The sequence below is a fragment of the Rhagoletis pomonella genome, unplaced genomic scaffold, assembly GCF_013731165.1.
Source record: "Rhagoletis pomonella isolate Grant_MI unplaced genomic scaffold, Rhpom_1.0 Rhpom_scaffold_00005, whole genome shotgun sequence".
Classification (NCBI taxonomy): Eukaryota; Metazoa; Arthropoda; class Insecta; order Diptera; family Tephritidae; genus Rhagoletis; species Rhagoletis pomonella.
In genome coordinates, this window is record NW_023458559.1 from 68,553,051 (window position 1) to 68,573,859 (window position 20,809).

Here is a 20,809-nt window from a genome sequence, read left to right on the forward strand (position 1 = left end):
ATAGATATTAAAATAATTCAACGATATTAATAGAAAGGTGCACACACATGCATTTACATATGTATGTACATACAAACGAGCACCAATTAATTTTATTTAAAGAAATGGCGTATCGTCTATTTCCGCTGTAGCGAACGTAGTACATAGGGCGACATCTAGATGTCATCTACCTCGCCCTATTCACTACAGATGTCGCCCTATGCACTATGCTTTTTTATAGGAACTTTTCAAAGCTTTGCTTTGGTGTCGGACACACAACATTGAAAGTTTCTGGATCCACAACATTGAAAGTTTCTGGACACACAACATTGCAAGTTGATAAAAGCGTTGTAATAAAATGAAATGAAATTAAACAAAAAAAATTTACTTCTCTTTTAAAACAATATAATCTAAAAATAAAAAGAAATTAAATTAGAAAAGAAAAAAAATTAAACCAAAAAAAGAGAAAAGTACATAACAATTAAATGAATTTAAAAAGAAAAACTATTTTTTTAAATCAAAATCCAAAAATTAAAATAAAATTTAATCAAAAAAGCAAAGGAAATTAGTTTGAAAAAAATTTAACGAAATTCTGAAAACTAAATTAAATAAAAAAATATGTATTTCTTTTTAAAACAATAAAATCTCAAAACTAAAAGAAAATTAAATTGTAAAACTAAGAATAAAATACGTTTTTAAAAATTTTTATGAAATTAAAAAAAAATAAACAATAAGGTTTTAAAATATTCAAAAAAATTGGTGAAATAGGACTCTAAAAATTAAATTAAAAAAACATATAATTTTTTCAATTTTAGACAATGCAATCAAATAACTAAAAGAAAATTAAATAAAAAAAAAGAAAAATTATAGCAAAACTATTCCCTGCTCGAGATTTCGAACGCAGATCTCTCAAAATGCCCACCACGCCTGTTGCTACTGTTGGAGCGACGCTTTCTCTCAAAATAGCTTTTCACCACGCATTTTCAGAAAATTTTAGTTAATTTCTTCAAATTAATTTAAGTGAAAGATATGAAATTTTAAGAAAAAGCAGTTGCTCACTTTTTATTCATACGGCCAAATATGTGATGGTTTTGGTCACTATATGTACATAAGTATGTATGTATGTATGTATATACATATGTATGTACATCCAAAACTTTTATAAATTATTTTTAACTTACCTTATAATTCAGATCCTGCACATTATCCAAACTTATGTCGCTATACATGTCTTCTGTGGTATCACAATTGGAACTGCGTCCAGAGGAATTGAAACTTGAGGATCTGTAAAGTTGACTAAACAATGAAACAGTGTAAATACAAAAAATTATGTATGTATGTAAGTGTGGATTAAATAACTCAAATGCTAAAGATGTTAACGCAAATTTTAAATAATTAAAATATATAATTTAAAAACTAACTTCGAATGAGCATTTTTAAGCAACACTTTCATCAGAGAACGTATATTCATATACATACGTTCTCTGCATATACGTTCTCTGCTGCTGCCATTGGAAGATTCAGCACAGACAACAACCATCTACAAATTCACAATAGACGACACCACAGTGCCTTTCAAGTGCCACTATGGTGGCTTGCAAACTGTGTACCTTATCCGGTAATGCATTTAAGTTCCAAACCAATTGGCAAACGACAGTTTTAGTGGCGCGTATTTTGAAAAGCGCTGTAGGGAACTGAGAAAATGCACAAATGCAACAAATTTTGATGCAACAATTCGATGGCGAATGAAATGTTAAATTGGTAATTGGAATACAAGTAAAATTTCTAAACTAAAGTTATTAATTGAAGTTGAAATTTATCTAAAAAATTTATTTCCAAAATTTTAATTTTGGATAAAAGAAAAATTTTTTTGAGTTTTTTGTTTGTTTGAAAGGGTATTGAAAACTAATCGGTCTAGTTAAGAGGGCACTACAAAGGATATGATTTAATTTAGTACACCCCGCTTCACTTGAATTCAATTCTAAGAAAATTTGCTCATATATGCCTGTCAACGATCTATAGCTTTCAGTAGAAGAGCGTTTAATGGCTCGGTGTGACTGTGATTGGTATAAAGATTACCCCCAGCGCTTGAATAGCGGTATTAAAAAGATGCCCGAGTTATCCCTTTTAATGATGAGGGGCTTTGAAAAGCTTAGCGACTCATATAGCCCGCCTTTTGCTACTATGCTCATTGAACAGACCTCTAATGACGTTCCAATGCTCTTCGCAATGTAATTTTATACCAAAAAGTGTATTGCTTACACCGATTAATTCTCAATCCCTACAGGTATTTTATTAACTTAACTATCTTTGGATGCTTTGTTACTCACCTGGCTAAGGCATTTGAGCCCAACTGCCGACGACCGGAACTGCAAAGAAAAAGATAACAGAAAAAATGGTTTAGTAGTTGAAAAACTTTATTAAATGTAGACAAATATGTACAATAAGGTCTGCAAAAATACTGTTTTGGCTCTATAATAGTTGAGTAAAAATTTGTGAAGTGGGCCACCATTTTTGCGAAGATCGAGCTTTTTTTGCAATTATCTGTTTATGCTTCACAACGATAAAAGAAAAATACAAGTTTCACAATTTTTCGAAACCGAATTATTTTGGAACTTTTTTCGAAATTGTTTAGATTTTATTTGTTTTCTCGCGATTGGTAATACCGATTCTGGTCTTTTCTTAAACAGTTAAGAATGAAGATATTTTCTTCCCATTTTCATTTTCTATTTGGTCTTAAATTTTTTTTAAAAGTCATTAAAGTCTTTTTAAATATTACTGACATCTCAATGACTTTAAAATCGTGTGTTGGGCTAATACTGTTGTACGTTTTATTAACTGATATTCGCAGAAAAGAAAATTTGCCGGAATGCATCGAGACGAAAGTTATGTTCATCTGCGCACAGAAACATACATACGAGCGGCACTCGCAAGGGACTTGCTTGTCCATTAAAACTGATTATAAACCAAAAATAAATACAATAAAGTTGAAAATAATCCAAAGCTAATATTGGAAATGTTGATGTGAAATTATCTCACACGTCAAGGCAGTGCCGTTTTTGTTGCGAACTTTAAGTTTGTTCTTCAAATTCTGATGAGCACAGTTTCAAGTAGTTTATCGTTAACTAAAAACAAAGAGAAGTCGACGGAGCAAGCATTCCAAGCCAAAATTTTAAGCAGCTCAGCTGAACAGTTGGTAAGATTTAAAAATATATGCCATGCAACATCTGCTCACAAAAACCCCTTTGGTATTAGGGTGTGGTGTTTGACGACATCATGAACTGCTGTATAAACTGCGAGAGAAGCTTCGCCAACACTTAAGAGAAAATTTAAAATAACAAAATACACAAACTTTAATGATTAGTGTTATAAAAACTTCACAAGGAAGAAATTACACATACCATTGCTCATACGCCATGTTGATCCTTTTATTTTCTATTACGAGCATAGATTGCGAATTAAAAAAGGCAGAGTGAGCAAATTTCTTTATGACGTTCCTTATCTTCCGAAAACTGTTGTTTTCCAATTGCCCTCTTTGGTCGAATACTAATACTTTTCTACAAAAAATGTTGCCTTTTCATTGCCCTCTCCTTAGTATTTGTGCGAAGAGGGCACTGAGATGGCAACATTTTTCGGTAGAAAAGAAAACGTCATTGTTGTATGTATTTAGTATGTGATTTTCCCATGTCTTAAACAACTTATCTTTTTATTATTTTGAGCAGAAATACTGATTATTTTTGCATTTCATTTTTTTGGGAATTAATAACAACATTACCTTAGTATTTCGTGATTTCTTGGATTTTTTTCAAAACTTCTCCAGATTTTTATATGTGCTTTGCTTTTTGGTTTCTTTTAAAAATCTTGTCAGAATTTTAGCGGTTTTCGCAACCTTTCAGAATTCCTAAACCCCTTTTGGACATTTCGTCGACTTTTCGGGATTTTTTGTTTATGAGATTTTTTCTGGATTTTCTTCGTTTTTAAAATTTTTAGATTTTTCTGGAAGCCTCGGTATTTTTTTTTTTTTTTGAAAGTTTAAGGACTTTTCGAGATTGCTGATATTTTGTCGGGTCATTTGAGGACTATTCGGGACTTTTTGGCATATCTTCGGGTACTCTAAACTTTTCCGTATTTTTAGGAACTTTGCGAGTTTTTTTTTTGGATCTTCAGAGGATCCTTCGGGCCCATTTTTGGAATTTTTCGGATCCTTGCGGGATTTCTCGGAACTTTTTGGTACTTTTCCCCATTTACATTTCGGGATTCTCTCGAGTTTAAATTTTCCAGATCTCTCTGGATGCTTTTGGTATTTCTTCAGAATTTTTCGGAACATTTGGAATTTCTTCTTGTTTTAGTTTTCAAGATCTTTTTGGATTCTTTCGCGATATTTTCAAATTTTGTTCGAGATATTTCAAAATTCTTAAGAAGCCTCTGGAATTTTTCAGGACTTCTCAAAATTGTTGGTAGTTTTTCGCGTCTTTAGAGGACTCTTCGGGACCTTTTAGCATTTTTCTGCGTTTTTGTGGATTTGGTTGAAATATTTCAGTACTTTTCATCGAGCTTTGGAGATTTTTTGTTTAGTGAGAATTTTTCATATTGAAGAGTGATGCAGAAATGCAACTAAATGCTTTAGGAGAATAGAGCTCGAAATGGAAAAAGTAGAAGAAATAAAAATAAGATCTAAAACTCTAATTTTGAATAAAACAGCAGGAAATTTTACACATGCCCGAAGAAGGGTAGCGTTATTTAGTCGAAATAGATAAAACTAAAAGACAGCTGGCTAGAAAAAATTAAATGTATGTATTGGTACAAAAAATAGTTTTTGTAATTGAAAAAAGTATTGTGAAAGTGCATTGGTAAATATTTTTAAGAGAATTTTCAGTTTTATAAAATACAAATATGAATTTCCTAGTGTTCCTTTTTTGTTTGTGTGTGGTTTTTTTTAGTTGGTGGTGGCTTCTAATAAGGTCTAATTAGTGTAGACTTAACTTAACTTACATACGTAAAAATCGCCAATGATTACTCAACACGTCAACTTAGCCAGAAGCGAAAATATTTTGTTTTTGTATTTCCCTTTTCAGCTGATGGACACTTGGCCACCTATAAGCCATATCAAAAAATTCTTGAACAAAAATATATTGGTTTGACCAATATGTATATTTAATAGATTACGTAACGTAAATTAAGCCTAGACTACCTAAACCTTTTGAAATAGTTTACGTATATGTTCGTAAATAAGTGTATGAAATGGCGAACTATGGTGTTTGATCTGGCATTTTATTTAGCTACAAAACTCATATTTTTTCTAATACAATATTTTATTTTTTACTAATTAGCTTCAAAAACAATTTTGTTTTATACTCATTTCATTTTTGTTATTCTCTAATTAGATACATAAAACATTTGCAGCTGCTAACTGCTTTGTTTTAGTATTGTTTCTTGCTTATATGTACATACATGTATACACAAACATATTGCTGTTGACCCTATTAACCCACTTAACTGGGCATTGCTCATGCACATTGTTTTGTGGAATCATTAATGAGAGTATTTATCCGAAAAATACAAAGAGTATAATATTAAGTGGAAAAAAACATATAAATGTACTACATATATGTACATATATGGGGCGTTCCATATCAAAATGGACGGGGTTCACACTTCATGTGTGTGATTTGTTTCAAATTTTTAGGGTAGATGGACAAACATAAATAATAAATAAATATGAAATTTGAGCTTGATTAATAAATTTTTAAAAACTGTGCAGCACAAAAACAAAAACAAATCGATTTAATAGTTTTCGAAATATCTCGAGAAAGGGGTAAGGAAAAAATTTGAAATAAATCACACATACGCACATCAAAATTCTCTATGAAAATGAATATTTTGAAAATTTTTTTTCTTGAAAATTTTTTCGCATACAATTTTTTTGATGAAAAAAAAAATTTTAAATATGCCATCTCAAAAAATAATTGAAAAAAATCACAATGGTAGGTCTGAGTATTGCGCAATATTTAAGTATAGTATTACGGGATGCACTCTACAATAATTTGAGTTATGAATTTTTTTACACTGAAGTTGAGTAAAATGAGTACATACATACATTACAAATTTACAAATTTTTTAAATCATTTTGGACTTTTTTCGAGTATGCAGTTTTGCAGCCCATTAAATTTTAGTATAATACAAATTTAAAGCTTCCGAAATATTGCGTTCATTTTTAATAGTTTTTATGCTGACGGCTTCTTGTACTTTTTTCTTTTGGAAGAAAATGCGCAAAACCGTTTTCAAAGGAAATTAAAAAAAATGACGCCAGTTTTGCAATCGCTTAAAACTTGCACTTTGTTATAAAATTTAATGTGCTACAAAACTGCGTACTCAAAAAAAACTAAAAAGAGTTTAACCGGTTTTTTTTTTTTTTTTTTTTAGATGGCATATTTTCAAAAACTATTTTTTTTTATCAAAAAATTTATATGTGAAAAATTTTTCCAGAAAAATTTTTTTTTTAAATATTTCTTTCGTCCATTTTGGTATGGAATGCTCCATATATAGGTATGTATACATACATATTAGAATAAATACGTAAGTATTAGCAATAAAATAAAAAAAAAAATAAATAAATAATTATAAAAGTTAAAGAGAAACGCTGTACTTCAAATTCGACTACGCAGAATGAACTATGAAAAAAATTTACCAACAAATAGTTACATCCACAACTAAGAATGATAATGTCAATTTAAGCACGCTTATAAATTCTAATTAGTATAGTTTACTTATGCAAGAGAAAATCATAGAAAATTGTGTTATAAATCATGGTTTCTAAGTCTTTGTGAATAAAAATTATACAGGTATAAAATTGAGTTATTTTTCTAGTCTAATCAGAATGCTTATGTTCAGTTAAATTTCAATTATCTAAAAATGAAGTTAACACCATGTTTAGGAATAAGTAGCACAGCATCTAGCCAAGCGCCTTGCAGCCAATTCTAATGCTGCCCACACAGCAGCTGATTATCAACATTTTCGCCGAACGCGCCAGATGTCTGAAATTCTATGAAATAAAAGCACTTAAGGTCAAGGTATTACCTCACTTTTTCCTTATTTTTTTTATTGGCTTTTATTCTGATTTAAGTCAATAGTGATTTGCCATTGAAATATTTTGGCGCAGCGCCGCGAAGGTGAACTCGGATGAGTGGGAGAGGTAAGCACTTGAATGCACACTGATTTAGAGAATGATTGATGAGTGATTAAACTAGGAAGTTAACGGAAAATGAAGGAGAAACAGCGATTAAACTAATAGCAGTTTGTTAACAACAGTAATTTACCAAGTAAATATTGTACGTCAAATTTATTGCAGATATGTTGGAAATACATTTCATTTGAATGGAAATGTTGTAGAATAAATAAAAGTACCAGGATGACCGAGTAAAAAAACTCGGTGAGAGGGGAGACCTGGATGTAAGCACTGCAAAACACTCAGAAAGCATTGTCCGCAGCATGCAACAGACTAGGACGAGCATACTTTGAATTGCCATCAAATTATAACTTAAGAAAGTTTTATTATATGACAATTGAGAAGTGCATATGGAAAAAATGTATGAAGAAAATTGTTGTGCATGTAGCAGTGCATAACATGCATTTAGGCGCTTGGTGTTAGTAGTCGCGCCTAAACACCGAGCTTTGCCCCGTAACCGAGCTGTACACCGAAACGTTATAATAAAAACCATAATTTAACAATTAGAATTGGATTTCTTAGGTTAAGATTAGTGCTAAGATAATTATCTATCTATATATGTAATACGCGAAGGGATTTCTTGTCCGTCATCAGATCTGCAACGTTCGGTCGATTTCCAAAACTGAGGTGTCAATTTAAAGGGCTTATCTTACAGATGTGCAATGAAGTTTTCATATAAGGAAAAAAAATTCAACCTAAAATTCAACTAGAACTTTGGCCGAGAAAAGGCAAAATCGTTTGCGGCTCACTTGCAAATATTATTCATAGCAATACATTTTCTTTATTTATATAACTCAAGTTTGTTTGCCATGTGAATTTAAAAAAAAAATAATACCTTGGAAGTCTTGCATACAGCAGTTTTGCAAGCCAAAGCTTATTGTAATTAAAGCAAAGTGTAAAAGATGCAAAATGATGTAATAACCGAAGTTCATTGACCAACCCACCTGTCGCCCAGTAGCTAACCGCTTTTATTACAGCATACATATTTACGTATTTTAATGGCCCTGCTCTGCGCTAATTGTAAAGCACTTTAGTGCGAAGATGTGCAAAAGTCACAGCTGCATAATGGTTAAATAATAACACACAAATGTTATGAAATTATCACAAGTTGCAAAGAAAATTGCGAAGTAATGACGACAACGTAATGACAACCCCAAATATTAGAGAATGAAGAAAGTGTCCACAGTGATGAGAGGTGAGATCCCAAATAATTTATTACATAACGCTTACAATGCAATTAAATGATTGAATCTTCACTTTTGCTTGTTTTTCTAGTGGCTTTGCTTTTAAGTTTTTCTATTTATTTTGGTCGTTTCTATTTACTGTCATTATTATAAATTTTTTTTTGCCAACGTCGCCAATAAAGCGGAAATACTACTTACAAATAAATATTGTATGTATTTTTAGGTAAGCTGTTTATATGGAAAGGCAAAAATAAATATAACAAACAAAAAGGGGAAATAAAAGTAATAATACTCCAGTGGTCATTAAGCATAACGCCGCTTCAAGCTAAATGAATGAGCTTTACTGTACATATAACCCTACATTAATTAAAACATCATAATGAGTTCTGTCAGTGGCGCTGTGCGAATTTAATCTCTCCGACAACACCAGATACAATTTTTTATCAGTAGCTGCATTGAAAAGCCATAAAAATTCATAAATTTTTTAGTTATTGCTATAGCATTACATTAAAATGTGAAATTTAATCAGTTGAATGTGAATGAAAATGAAAATTTATAACACGAAATGTAGCAGAAATTTGATCCATGGTAATACACATACATACATACATACACACATACAAAACTCTGATCAATGGACTTGCTTTGGGAACCAGTGTAACAAGTATGCTCTCCAAATATTGTGTGTAAATAAATAAATATAAGTACATAAAGCAAAAAATCGCCATCAATCTGTTACGCAAATTTTATTAGTATTCAGTTTTTCATAAAAGCGCTAAAAACAAATCACTGCTGCATATGGTCTCGTTTGCCTACATTTTCGAGTACATATGTACGTATTAGTTGTAGTTAAATTTTATTTTATTTTTAACGCTGAAAATTCATGATGCATAACGTAATTAAAAATAAATACATACAAACTGTAGGCTTTTTTGCAAATGTTGGTCTTTCATTTGCTGTCGAGCTTTTAAAAGCTTCATTACTAAAGCTTCTTTACCCACAAGTGTAAAAATTAAGTAAAAAAAAAAGACCACTCATCATACAGTGTTTTACAAGGTGTACAAGTACGTTTTACAGGATTTTATCTCGATTTTAAAACTGAAAAAATTGCCCATCGCCAGCTAGACCTCTTTCCCACATTTCCTGCAATGCATGGATTGCGCGCCAATAAAATTGCACGTCTTTGGAGACCAAAAATGTATCCCGCCAATTTTTTACACCTTCAATTGAAGTGAAGTATACTTCCGTAAGGGCGTTCTACATCGACCGTAACAAACGTTGGTGTGTTGGTGCAAGATCTGGACTATGAGGCGGATGTTTTAGGACTTCCCATACGGCGCCATCGATATAAGTTCTGACCACTTTTTCGACATGTGACGAAGCATTGTTATGGTGGAAAATCAATGACTCATGTCTGATTGCCCACTCCGGCCGTTTTCCGCAATCGCTCGCTTCAAGCACACTAACTGTTCTCTGTAGAGAACCCCCGTCTATCGTCTGAGCACGTTTCAGACGCTTATGATGCAGGATTCTTTGCTGGTGCCACCAAATGCAGTGCATTACCCTGCTGCCATGGATGCTTGGCTTGGCTTTGGCGTCTATGGTGCGGGTTCGCCGTGCTTGACATACGCCTTCTAGCGCTTTGAATTATGGATCCATTTTTTATCTCCTCATCTCTTCATCTCAAAAATGAATTAGCTTTCGTTGAAGGAGCATTTTGGTAGAAGTGGCATGCCGTTCGATACCTCTTAGTTTGAGTTCTTGAGGCGCTTAGTTTCCGACTAACTGCACCATAGCAATTGTTTTCAATCGCAGTTAAGTGTCTGGATGAGCCACGCCTTTGAAATTTTTACTTCCGGTGTGGAGAAAAATTTATTTCGGTGCAAAAAACTACTTCAAAACCTAATTTTCATTTCAACTATTCTTTAGAAGCCCATAACTCAACAAATAACTATGATATCAGAAAAATTGTGTGTACACTTTCGAACCCAGTAAAAGTACTACTTTTTTCCTGTCGGCTTGACGCTCAATGCCCCGCATCTAAATACCCTGCAAGAAATCGGCTAGTGAGTGATTCGAATTATGCAAAAAAAAGTTATTGAAAGATTGGTTTTGTTATAGATATGTGATATTTAATTACATATAAGTGAACGCCGAAAAACTGACTAAGTCTTTTTTATAATATAGACAAATTGGACAGAACAGAAGAAAAAAATTTAAAACACGAAATTAGCAAAAACTTTCAGTTTTTGTTTATTCATTAGCGTACTTGATTGCTGATTAAATTCCATTTATGTAGTCAAACTGCTTGATTTTAGAGACAAGCATTATATACGTATTTTTGAACATAAGCTTAGTACTGAGCACTCAATCACTGTGATTTAGAACTCCACCACTTTAGAGGCAACTGCAATTCGTTTTAGTAAAGCAATTTTTTCCTGTCGGGATTTAAGACGAAATTTTGCGTATAAATCAATGAAGCCCAGTAATATGTATTTCTAGCCAGTAATAGTATCTATAAACTAAAAGTATGGTTGTATTAAAACAGTCGCAAAAAATGCAATGCAAAAAAAATGTTTTCATATTTTCCATATTTTTGCAAATTTTTCAATTTAGCCGCCAATTCAAAGAATGAAATCAGCGTTCAATGTCTAATCGCGCACTCAATAAAAAAAACAATTTTCACAATTTTTTACTTCAAACGTAGTTGTGTCTATGTGGCATGTGCGCACACATACATATGTTTGCACATATGCTAGCCAACGTTTCGGCCCAGTTTGTATTATTATTTTATACATATTTTTGCTGTTTATTTTTTATATTATTTTTCGCTACATATTCTACGTAATCGCATGTCCAGCCAGACAGCCAGCCATTCATGCGCTCATTCTCAGCCCATCCGCTATGCTTGTGGCACCCCTCATTCCATCCAATGCGTCCAACGCTCCAACTCGACCAGCAACGCGTCTCAGTCTAATTGTTGGCAAGAAAACAACAACAAAACACACAACACACTCACGCTTTTCGGGTTTCAGTTTTCGCTTTTCATTGCATGTGGAGCGCTTCTTTTGGTTTTGTTTGTTTTTGGGTTTCTTCTGCATTTTTTTTCGTTTGTTTATTTTCTGGCTGTTTGTTTATTCGCGGATTTTCCCATTCTATTCACAGTCACTGGCGTCGCTGACATTACCCAATAGCCTAAGTACACCCACACTTTTTTTTTTTTGCACAAACATTATCCATTACGTTGTTTATAAAATGGCTAATTTATTCTTGTTGTTGTTGTTTTCGTTTGTTAACAGATTTTCCATTGTTTGGTATTCATTGCTTGTTGTTAGCTACATATTTGCCTGGTCACTTAAACTTCATTAGTACATACAACGAAAAAATCCAAGTGGCCTTTATTGTTGTTGTTATTGCCATTTACATTTTGCTTTTATTGTCGAGGAGGGCCAATAAATGCAAATTCGGTCAATTTGTTAGTCACAATTGCATTTGGTTGAGTTGCTGTTGAGTGGAATGCAATTCTCTGCTTTTGTTGTAATTTATTGCAAACTTTTTCGCTTAAATGTGTTGCATGTGGCAACTGTGAACCAGAGTGACAGTCAATAGCCAGCTTTTTGGCGGTAATTTAACTGATTTTTCCCATTGTTGCGTTTGTTGCATAAAAAAACGTTTATGGATTTATGCGCGATTAAATTTTAAACAACTCCGAGCTGCATGTGGATACTGACCTCAGTCAACTTTTTGAGTAATAATTTAAAATATAAAATTTTATTATCTTTTTAGAAAAATGATCTTAGCTCGATGACAGCCCTCATATCGACGAGATCCTTTACTAGTCATTATTTTAAATTGATTGTGTAAAAGGCTAGGTTAGGTAAGGTTAAGGTGGTTTCCCCAAAAACGCGCACACTTGGACCATAAGCCTGGTCCTTCCAGATACTACGATGAAAGGAAATGGAAAATGCTAAACTCCGGGTTAGTTAGAATGTTTCATCCCAGACCAACTTTGTAATTTGGAGCATACGGTTTCCGAGCCCAAGGCCTTAAACGCGGCGTGGCGTTCATTGTAAATATTTATCGACCCTCCAACTACTACATTCCGTCCACTCATCCCCAGCGGATTTGTGTGTGGAGAAAAAGCTTAAAGACGCATTGGTCTGTGCTATCAGGGATAAAGACGAAGACTCCAATAATATTAGCATGTCCAGATTCTGAGTCAGTTAAGCCCTTGCTGCAGCGGCCTTGCTTATGACGTCGACGGGTGTTCTGTTAAGCATGACAATACCCTTTAAAAAATTTTCTGAGTGCTCAGAATTTATGAGTCTAAAATGAGTCTTTCTTTCGTCATAAATTTTATTCTGAGACCAGTCAAACAGACTGACTCATTTCGGACTCTTTTGGTGTCATAAATTCTGAGTTGAACAAAATCAGAATTATAAAGAATTGTTGTTTTTAAGACTAAGAAAGCGTCACATTTCAGACTCTAATATGACTCCCAACTTGGACTCATATTGACGTGCCCTTCTAAGAAGAGAAATATGTTCTTTTCTGACTCTGTTTTGAGCTCATAAAGAGGGTTACAACTCAGAATTCTGAGGCTTTACTGACTCTAAAATGAGTCCGAATGTTTATAGGGTAAGATACAGAGTGGGAGTGGTTCTAAGTTTCCCGCTGATTTCAATGATGGTGTACGAGCTCCCTGAGATCTAAAAGAGGCGATTTCGTTCTCGACTTCTTGAGGCCAGTATTTCAGTCAACCCGAAATTTCGGCTCTATGAAAAATTTTACACGAAATTCTTACTCAATTAAGAATCAAACTCCAGTGTACACGTGTACACCATACTTTCCGTGAATGCCAATTTTGCTTTGGAAATAACAAATATGTAACTTATTCATAAAAAAAAAATCCTGCTACTCTACGCCTCTAAGAACAAAATACATTCCTAAGGAGTGACTAGTTACATGCCGAATTAGACGCCTTCATCAGCATAATTGGTTGCTTTTCTAGCAACTTTCGCAAATTAAATATTGTTTTAATAACTTTGTTTCTTTATATGAAGCTTTTGGTTTATTTTCCTCGAAATGCGCGCACAAGTGGGCGTCTTTCATTGGCACCGAATAACGCAATGAAATACCTGCCTAGCCCATGCCTGAGACACCATGGCGATGCATATGGACATACATATGTACACATATGTATAACTGAGTCGCTAATCAATCCATCAGCTTGCTTTTTCTACTTTTGAAACTTTTTTATATTGTTATATTTTTCTTGCACTAGTGCAAGAAACATAAGAAACAAGAAAAAACGCAAGTTTCTCTACGAAGTTGCGCTGTGAATGTGGGCTTGGCTTTCAATGCTGACTTTGTTTCTTCGCTGACTCCTACTGACAGCTAATTTCGCAGACATGCATCAATTATGGACTAATGGATAATATGCATGTATGTAATGGTATGTGAAATCAATTTACAAAAAATGTACATACCTATGTGTAAAAATTAGAGAAAGAGTGAAAAATGTAGTAAAAAATTTCAAAACTCTGATGTTGTTGAAGGCAAGTAAGGAAACTTGTTTCAAAAATGGTCATACTATTTTGGAATTTCGAGACCGGACATAAATTTTTGTACCTCTGGTATCAATATTTAAACATTTTTCAAATTGGACATATGCCAATTTTTTGAATACCCGCTTGGACATAAAAATTATTCATTTGACAAGTGGGTATAAAATATTTAGGAAATTTAAAACTTGGACATACAATTTTGGTAATTTAAAAATTAGGCAAAAATGTGTGTTCAGAATTTAAATGCCTGAAATTATGTTTACAGTTCGTACATTAAAACGAATGTATGGTCAATTTATAAGTTACAAAAAAATTTGTTTCCAAATTTGATTCCAATTTTTTTTTACTATGTCCATTTTTTTAATTCCACAAACTTTTTCATAGTTTTTAATTGACAAAAATGTATGCATGTAGTTACCAAAAATGTATGTGTGATTACTAAAAATTTATACCCAGTTTTTAGATGACTACAAATGTATGGCCAATTTTTAAGTTATTAAAAAATTATGGCCAAATTTAATGTAAAATTACAAACTTATTTACCAATTTTAAATAACCAAACATTTATGCATATATGCATGTCCAAATAATTATGTCTAGTATTGATATTACCTAAAATTCATGTCGGCTTTTTAAATGACTAAAAAGTTATGTCAAGTTTTCTTATTTATGCTCGAAAATGTATGCAGAGTTTTTAAGTTTAATATTTAATGTCGCATTTTTATTGAGCAAAAGTGAATGTTTTGTTTTTACTGTTATTGATTTGGAATAATAAATTCTAGATTATTAAAAATCTATGTATACATATGTCCATTTTTAAATGACTATAAATATATGGCAAATTTTGCACTTGTTAAAAAATTTAGTTCAAATTTAATGTCCAATTTTTTAAAACCATAAATCTATGAACAGTTTTTAAATGATCACAAATTTATGCTCAATTATATGGCCAACAATTTATGTTCAGTTTTTAATTGCATCCACCTGGAATAATCAATTTCAGCTCCTTATAGAATTTCCTGACTTTTAAAATGCAATAACACTTCCGCTGTGAGTACTGCTTTCAGACGTATGTCCATTTTTATGATTGAAAAACAAGACATAAATTCATGTCCAGATTTAAAAAAACTAAAATTGTATTTGCAGTTCCTACACTAAAACAAATGAATGGCTAATTTATATGTTATTAAGCAATAATGATCAAACTTGTTGCCCTATTCCTAATTGCCACAAAATTATGTCCACTTTTAAAATCATCACAAATTTATGCCAGGTTTTCAGTAACCGAAAATGTAAGTATTTCATTACCAAAAACTTATGTCTGCTTTTGAAATTACTAAAAATTATATGCCAAGTTTTTAAATTATAGTACTTTGAATTATGTACTTCCATATTTTATGATCATATATTTATGCTCAGTTTTTAATTTCATCTACATACATACATATGTTATTGGAATAATAAATTTCACTCATAATTGAATTAATTGACCTTCAAAATGCAACAACACTTCTGTTGTTATTACACCTCTCAGTTAAGTCATCGGTGAGTATGGCTGCCATATAAAGCTTAAATCTTAAGTCTATTCAATCTGGTATGATTTGCTACAAAGCTGCGTTGCGTAGCTTACTTATTTACATACAAAATATTGCAAGACATTCTTTGAGACGTGCAAAGTGTTTTAGTGACAAAGGCTTATGAATACCAAACAGCTGACAATCCAAACGTACAAAAAAAAACAAAGAATTTACCTACACACAAAGAACCGCGCGCGCTAATATTGCCAATAAATAACTACGCAAAAAGAAAAATAGAACTAACAGTTAACACTATTGTGTCTTAAAAACAATATGAGAAACATGAGAAAATCACAAAGCAACCAGCTCAAAGGTTGAAATCGCAGCAAAACACAAAACGGCTGAAAAATTCCAGTTAAAAGGCCCGCCAGTCACAATCCAGGCTGAGTCAGTTCGTCAGCTGGGCTACAAAAAAAAAAAAAATGCAACGCTAAACAAACTGTCTGTCTGTCAGCCGCTTGTCGGGTGACTAGTACCTATACGTTGCATGAAGCCAGGGTTCAAGAAACCTTATGCTTTACCCACAGAATGCTAACTGGCATAAGAAATGGCTTTCATTTTGCTGGCAAGTTGTTCTGCTGAGATTTCTTGTTTTGTTCGCTTATTTCTTTGTAAAACTATTTAAATAGCGATTATTGCTTTTATTTGGTTTGTATATTTATGATAATTGCCGAGTCGTGCTGGTAACTAAAAGTGAATGCGCAAAAGAAAATATGCAAATCTTTGGAAACAGAATTAATCTGTGAACTAGTGGGGGTAGGGTATCCACCATACCTTGATGTGAATAAAAACGACGAAGGAAATCGAAATGGAAAACTTCGGGAAACCAAAAATGTGTTTAGAAAAAAAAACGTCAGTAAAACATATATGCTATAAATGACAATACATTTTGGTATATTCTAGAGGTCATAGTTTGCACTACTCGACATCCAAGTGTTGGGTCTTCAAAGCGCGTACTGCAATCGATGTGTGGCTGAGCAAATTTGAAAAATATTCAATCGTTTTAATTTTATTGGCCAAATAAAAGGCCAATAATAAAAATTCCAACTACAAAAATTTGAATTTTTTTGCGATAAAAACGCCAATTTATTTAAGTTACCACGTAAATTATTCAACATTCATCAATGGTCAGCTATCCAAAGAAGCAGAAAATCAATCATGCCATGTCACAGCTAATCAATTCGTACACAGCGGATTTGACATTTTTGACGTTTTGGTGTCACTGCGCACGACCGCCAGATTTTTCGCAAAAGGTAGGTAGGGCTTGCGAGTTTTCGAGATTGAATGTTTGCGTGCTACGTATGGATATTTCGCATTGTTTGTAAAACAACCGCATTCAAGGTTTCAAATAATTCTGAAGCAATTGCCCTTTCTACCCGGACTAAAATATAGGGTATTTTTGCAAGAGAGTTGCCACCTTTTTCAAAACTTAAAATCAATTGATTAATAGATGAAAAAAAACATCACAACATTGTGGGTGTCAAACGAAAGGTATTCTAAAACGATTTATTTCAAAATAACTTTGAAGAGGGTTGCCACTTTTTCAAAATGTTAAAATAGATTTAATTAACAAGTTAGATGGAAAATTTGTATCTGGGTATCCAACGAGATTGGTTTAAGGAAGCTTTATTTAGAAAATGATTTTCAAGAGGGTTGCCACCTGTTTTGTAGTTCAAAATCAATTTAAACAACCATTAAATGAAATATTTTATGTGGCAATCAAATCAACGATATGTCGAAGAAAGCTTCATTTCGAAAACATTTTTGAAGAGGGTTTCCACCTGTTTTGAAATTCAATTAACAAGTTTAATGAAATATTTTAATATGCCTTTCAAGCTAGAGAGGTTTAAGAAAGGTCTATTAAGGGACTATTTTGATGAAGGTTGCCATTTGGCTAGAAATTTAAAACCAATTTAATACACAAGTTGAATGAAATATTTTAATATGAGTGTCAAACGTGTGAGGTTTATGAAAGGTTTATTTCTGAAATACATTTGGCGAAGGTTGCCACCTGGTCAGGAATTCGAAATCAACTTAATTAACAAGGTAAATTAAATATTTTAAAATGGGTGTTAGACGAGAGAGGTTTACAAGAGGTTTATTTCCAAAATATTTTTGAAGATGCTTGTCATCTGTTTAGAAATTCCAAATATAATCAGTCCAATTAAATATTTTATTATGGGTATCAAACAAGAGAGGTTCAAGTAAGCTTTCTTTCTAAAATAATTTAATTTAATTTTAATTTAATTAGAGGTTGAATGAAATATTACAATGCGGAAGTCTCAGAAATTAAGACGAAGAAAGCTTTCCGCAAATAATTTTTGAAGAGGGTCACCGGCAAAAGCTAGTATGTTTACCTAATGCCAGATTTCCACTCGGCATTAAATGACAAAAATTTTAAAGAAAAAGTTGGGCATTAACAAATACCGGTGTAAGTTACAAAAAAAATACATTGTTTGTTTACACATGACATTTTTTAATGGTACCATTTTTTTTGTCATATCGAAGCCTAGTGGGAATTCGGCATAACATTTCCTCACTTCCATCAATTTAAAAGCAATTAACCGAAAGAAAAACTTAAAAAATCAGTGCATTAAGTGAATTAAAAAAAAATTAAGAAACCTTTGTGCATTTAAGGAAAAAATACGCAACCTATTAAGTTAATACAAAACAATTGCTCGCCTTCGCAAAATGACATAAAAGGTATACACGCATTACCGCATTCTGTGTTTAAATCGGTCAAATGCTGAGAAGTAAGCCGAAGGCTTGCATAATCTTAAATTAGCCAGCTTGAAATGCATCCGCATACATTTTGTCAAGCCGGTTAGCCATTATGTATTTACTGTCGCCGCTTCCATTGCAAGAAGAGAAGAAATGTAAGTAGCTTGTTGGTAATTTTACTTTAGCGTGCGTGTTTAAAAACGCATTTTTCGACGCTACAACTTTTATGTTACGACATTAAAAGCAAAGAGTTTATAACAGCAAGGCAGCTTGCGAAAAATTTTAATATTTAATTAAATTTTCTGTCCATTAGCCAGTGAACTTTGGATTTAAAAATAAATCTCTAACTATTAACTTATTTGTGTATGCGTGCCATTAAGTTTGTCAATTTGGTTAACTTTTTACTGCATTCCCTGAGTTGTTTCCTCTAACATTTGGTTCACAGTGAGAAAAAGGTTATACGACGTTTATGCTGCTTAAATTAAGAAGAATAGATTAAGGCAGCACAGAATTTGCTGTTAAAATTTAGCAAAAAACTGCCATTCTATCTCAATAATTAGATCATAGGATTCAGTTTGGGCTTTTTAAATTTAAAAAGTCCAATAAAATACATAGGTATAAATATTTAATCAAATAAGTAAGCGGACTTTAAGAAAAACATTAATTCCATTAAAGGGTTGCCTACCAATATTATGGCAAAGGCATACGTAATAGGAAAATAGACACACTAATTTCCATTATACCCATCTCTAGAATTTATATGCGTAGTGACTGAAGGTGAATCTTTTTTATAGAAAATTCCTCGTTAAGATCTTGGCTTACACATAAGGTCAAGCTGGTGCAGAAATAAAAACTAAATGTACAGCAGGCGCTCCGTATTTTTTTGTCAATGGACTCAAAATAAAATGGAAGTCAGCCCACTGTTTTATCGCAATTTTTGATGAACGCCTTATTTCTTGAAATCTGGCACCGAGATCATAATTTCTAACGCCTCTATAATATTTTCTCTGGGGAAACTCTGAACGTCTTGAAAAAAAATAATCATTGTCGAGATACGGCCTCGCTGATTGAAAAAATGGTCGAAAATGTTAATCGCGATTAACGATTAAAATTGTTATGGCGATTAATAATTAAAATTAATTAATCGTAATCACCTGTATGATTAATGATAAGCTTTAATAGCTTAAATCATAGATACAACCCAAAAAGCTTTTTAAATTTTTCCTTGAAAATACACTGGCGGTCATTAGAATAGACTCGCCTTACTTTGAAGAGTTTGGCTATATTTCCATGGTTTATTTTATGTATAATTTTTTTTATAAAAGTCTGGCTAGCTAAACAACAAACACCATAACTATATAAAAATTCGACAAATTTTCACCAAATTTTTAAACATTTTATTCAGAACTTTTAGACAGATTTCTGGTATGCAATGGGCTACAAAACTGCATACTTACAATCTTTCTAGGAAATCTAATTAAAAATTTTAGAAATTTTTACGAAAGTTTGTTGAATTTTTTTTTTTTTTAATATTGCACAAAGTTTGAAACTTGGGTTTACACGGGCTTTGCCAAAGAATGAACTATATTTTTATAAAAAAATAACCAAAATTAAATAATAACAAAAATAATATGTTTAAACTTGTCAAGCTGTGGTGCGGCTATAATTACTCCCACCACTGTATACACAATATGAATCTGTACAAAATCATAAAAAATTTATATCGATAAACTCATACAGCTAGAAACTCCGTATCATCGCTATCAATACAAACAACCGCTAAGTAACATATTTTTGGAAATGAGTTTTTAATATACATACTGTTATTTTGGTCTCGTATTCAAAATTATTATTATAGTTTTATCATTAATGATGACTTATTTATTTACGTATTTAAAAAACTTCATTTGATGGCCTGCTATTTTCGAATTTACATACATATGTATGTAAATTTGTACGTTAATTAATCTGTGATAATACAAAAATAATTATTAACTATGAAACTTCAGCTAGCCAGTCATAATCTAAAACCATGACCTCTTTATACAGCTGTTATAATATCCATTGGTGATTTTATATTTTCAAGTGCAAAATAATTGAATGAACAAATTGTTCATATTACATTTTTTGCATACTCATAATTTTTAAATGCAAACATGTTGTTACTTTTAGTAGAGTAACAAAAAAAAAGTGTATTATGAGCCAAATAGCCTTCATGAAGGTGATGGTAATAAAAAGCAAATGCAATTAAGTAACCGAAACCCCCAAATACGACTGCTTCTATATAAACTTGCATACACACTGCCGAGCACTGAAATAGTAGTGCATAATCGTAAACAAATTTTTCTATATCTTTTGTACTCTATATGCCGAGCAGTACTAAAACTAAGTTCCCTAATATGCAACATTTCTTGTTGCACACAATTTAAAAAATTCAGAAATTAACTATTATTATTATTATTATAACGATTTGCACTGATTTATCTGTTATCTTTGAGTGGGCATTAAAATTGCATTAAATTGGTAGTCACCAAGAAACTCGTGTACAAATTTTGT

At 32.1% G+C, this 20,809-nt stretch overlaps 1 protein-coding gene across 10 annotated transcripts in view; it reads right to left on the reverse strand.

Annotated features, from left to right (window-relative positions):
- LOC118739457 (putative uncharacterized protein DDB_G0286901) overlaps positions 1 to 20,809 on the reverse strand; it is a 180,078-nt gene that overhangs the window by 84,313 nt on the left and 74,956 nt on the right. For 7 of the 10 annotated variants that reach the window (XM_036470793.1, XM_036470792.1, XM_036470800.1 and 4 more), the window contains 2 exons: positions 2,310 to 2,348; positions 1,161 to 1,275 (listed from right to left, as the gene is read on the reverse strand). In XM_036470793.1, the coding sequence (XP_036326686.1) occupies positions 1,161 to 1,275; positions 2,310 to 2,348 (154 nt within the window). The remainder of the gene's footprint in view (positions 1 to 1,160; positions 1,276 to 2,309; positions 2,349 to 20,809) is intronic. The other 3 variants (XM_036470799.1, XM_036470796.1, XM_036470802.1) reach the window with 1 other exon arrangement.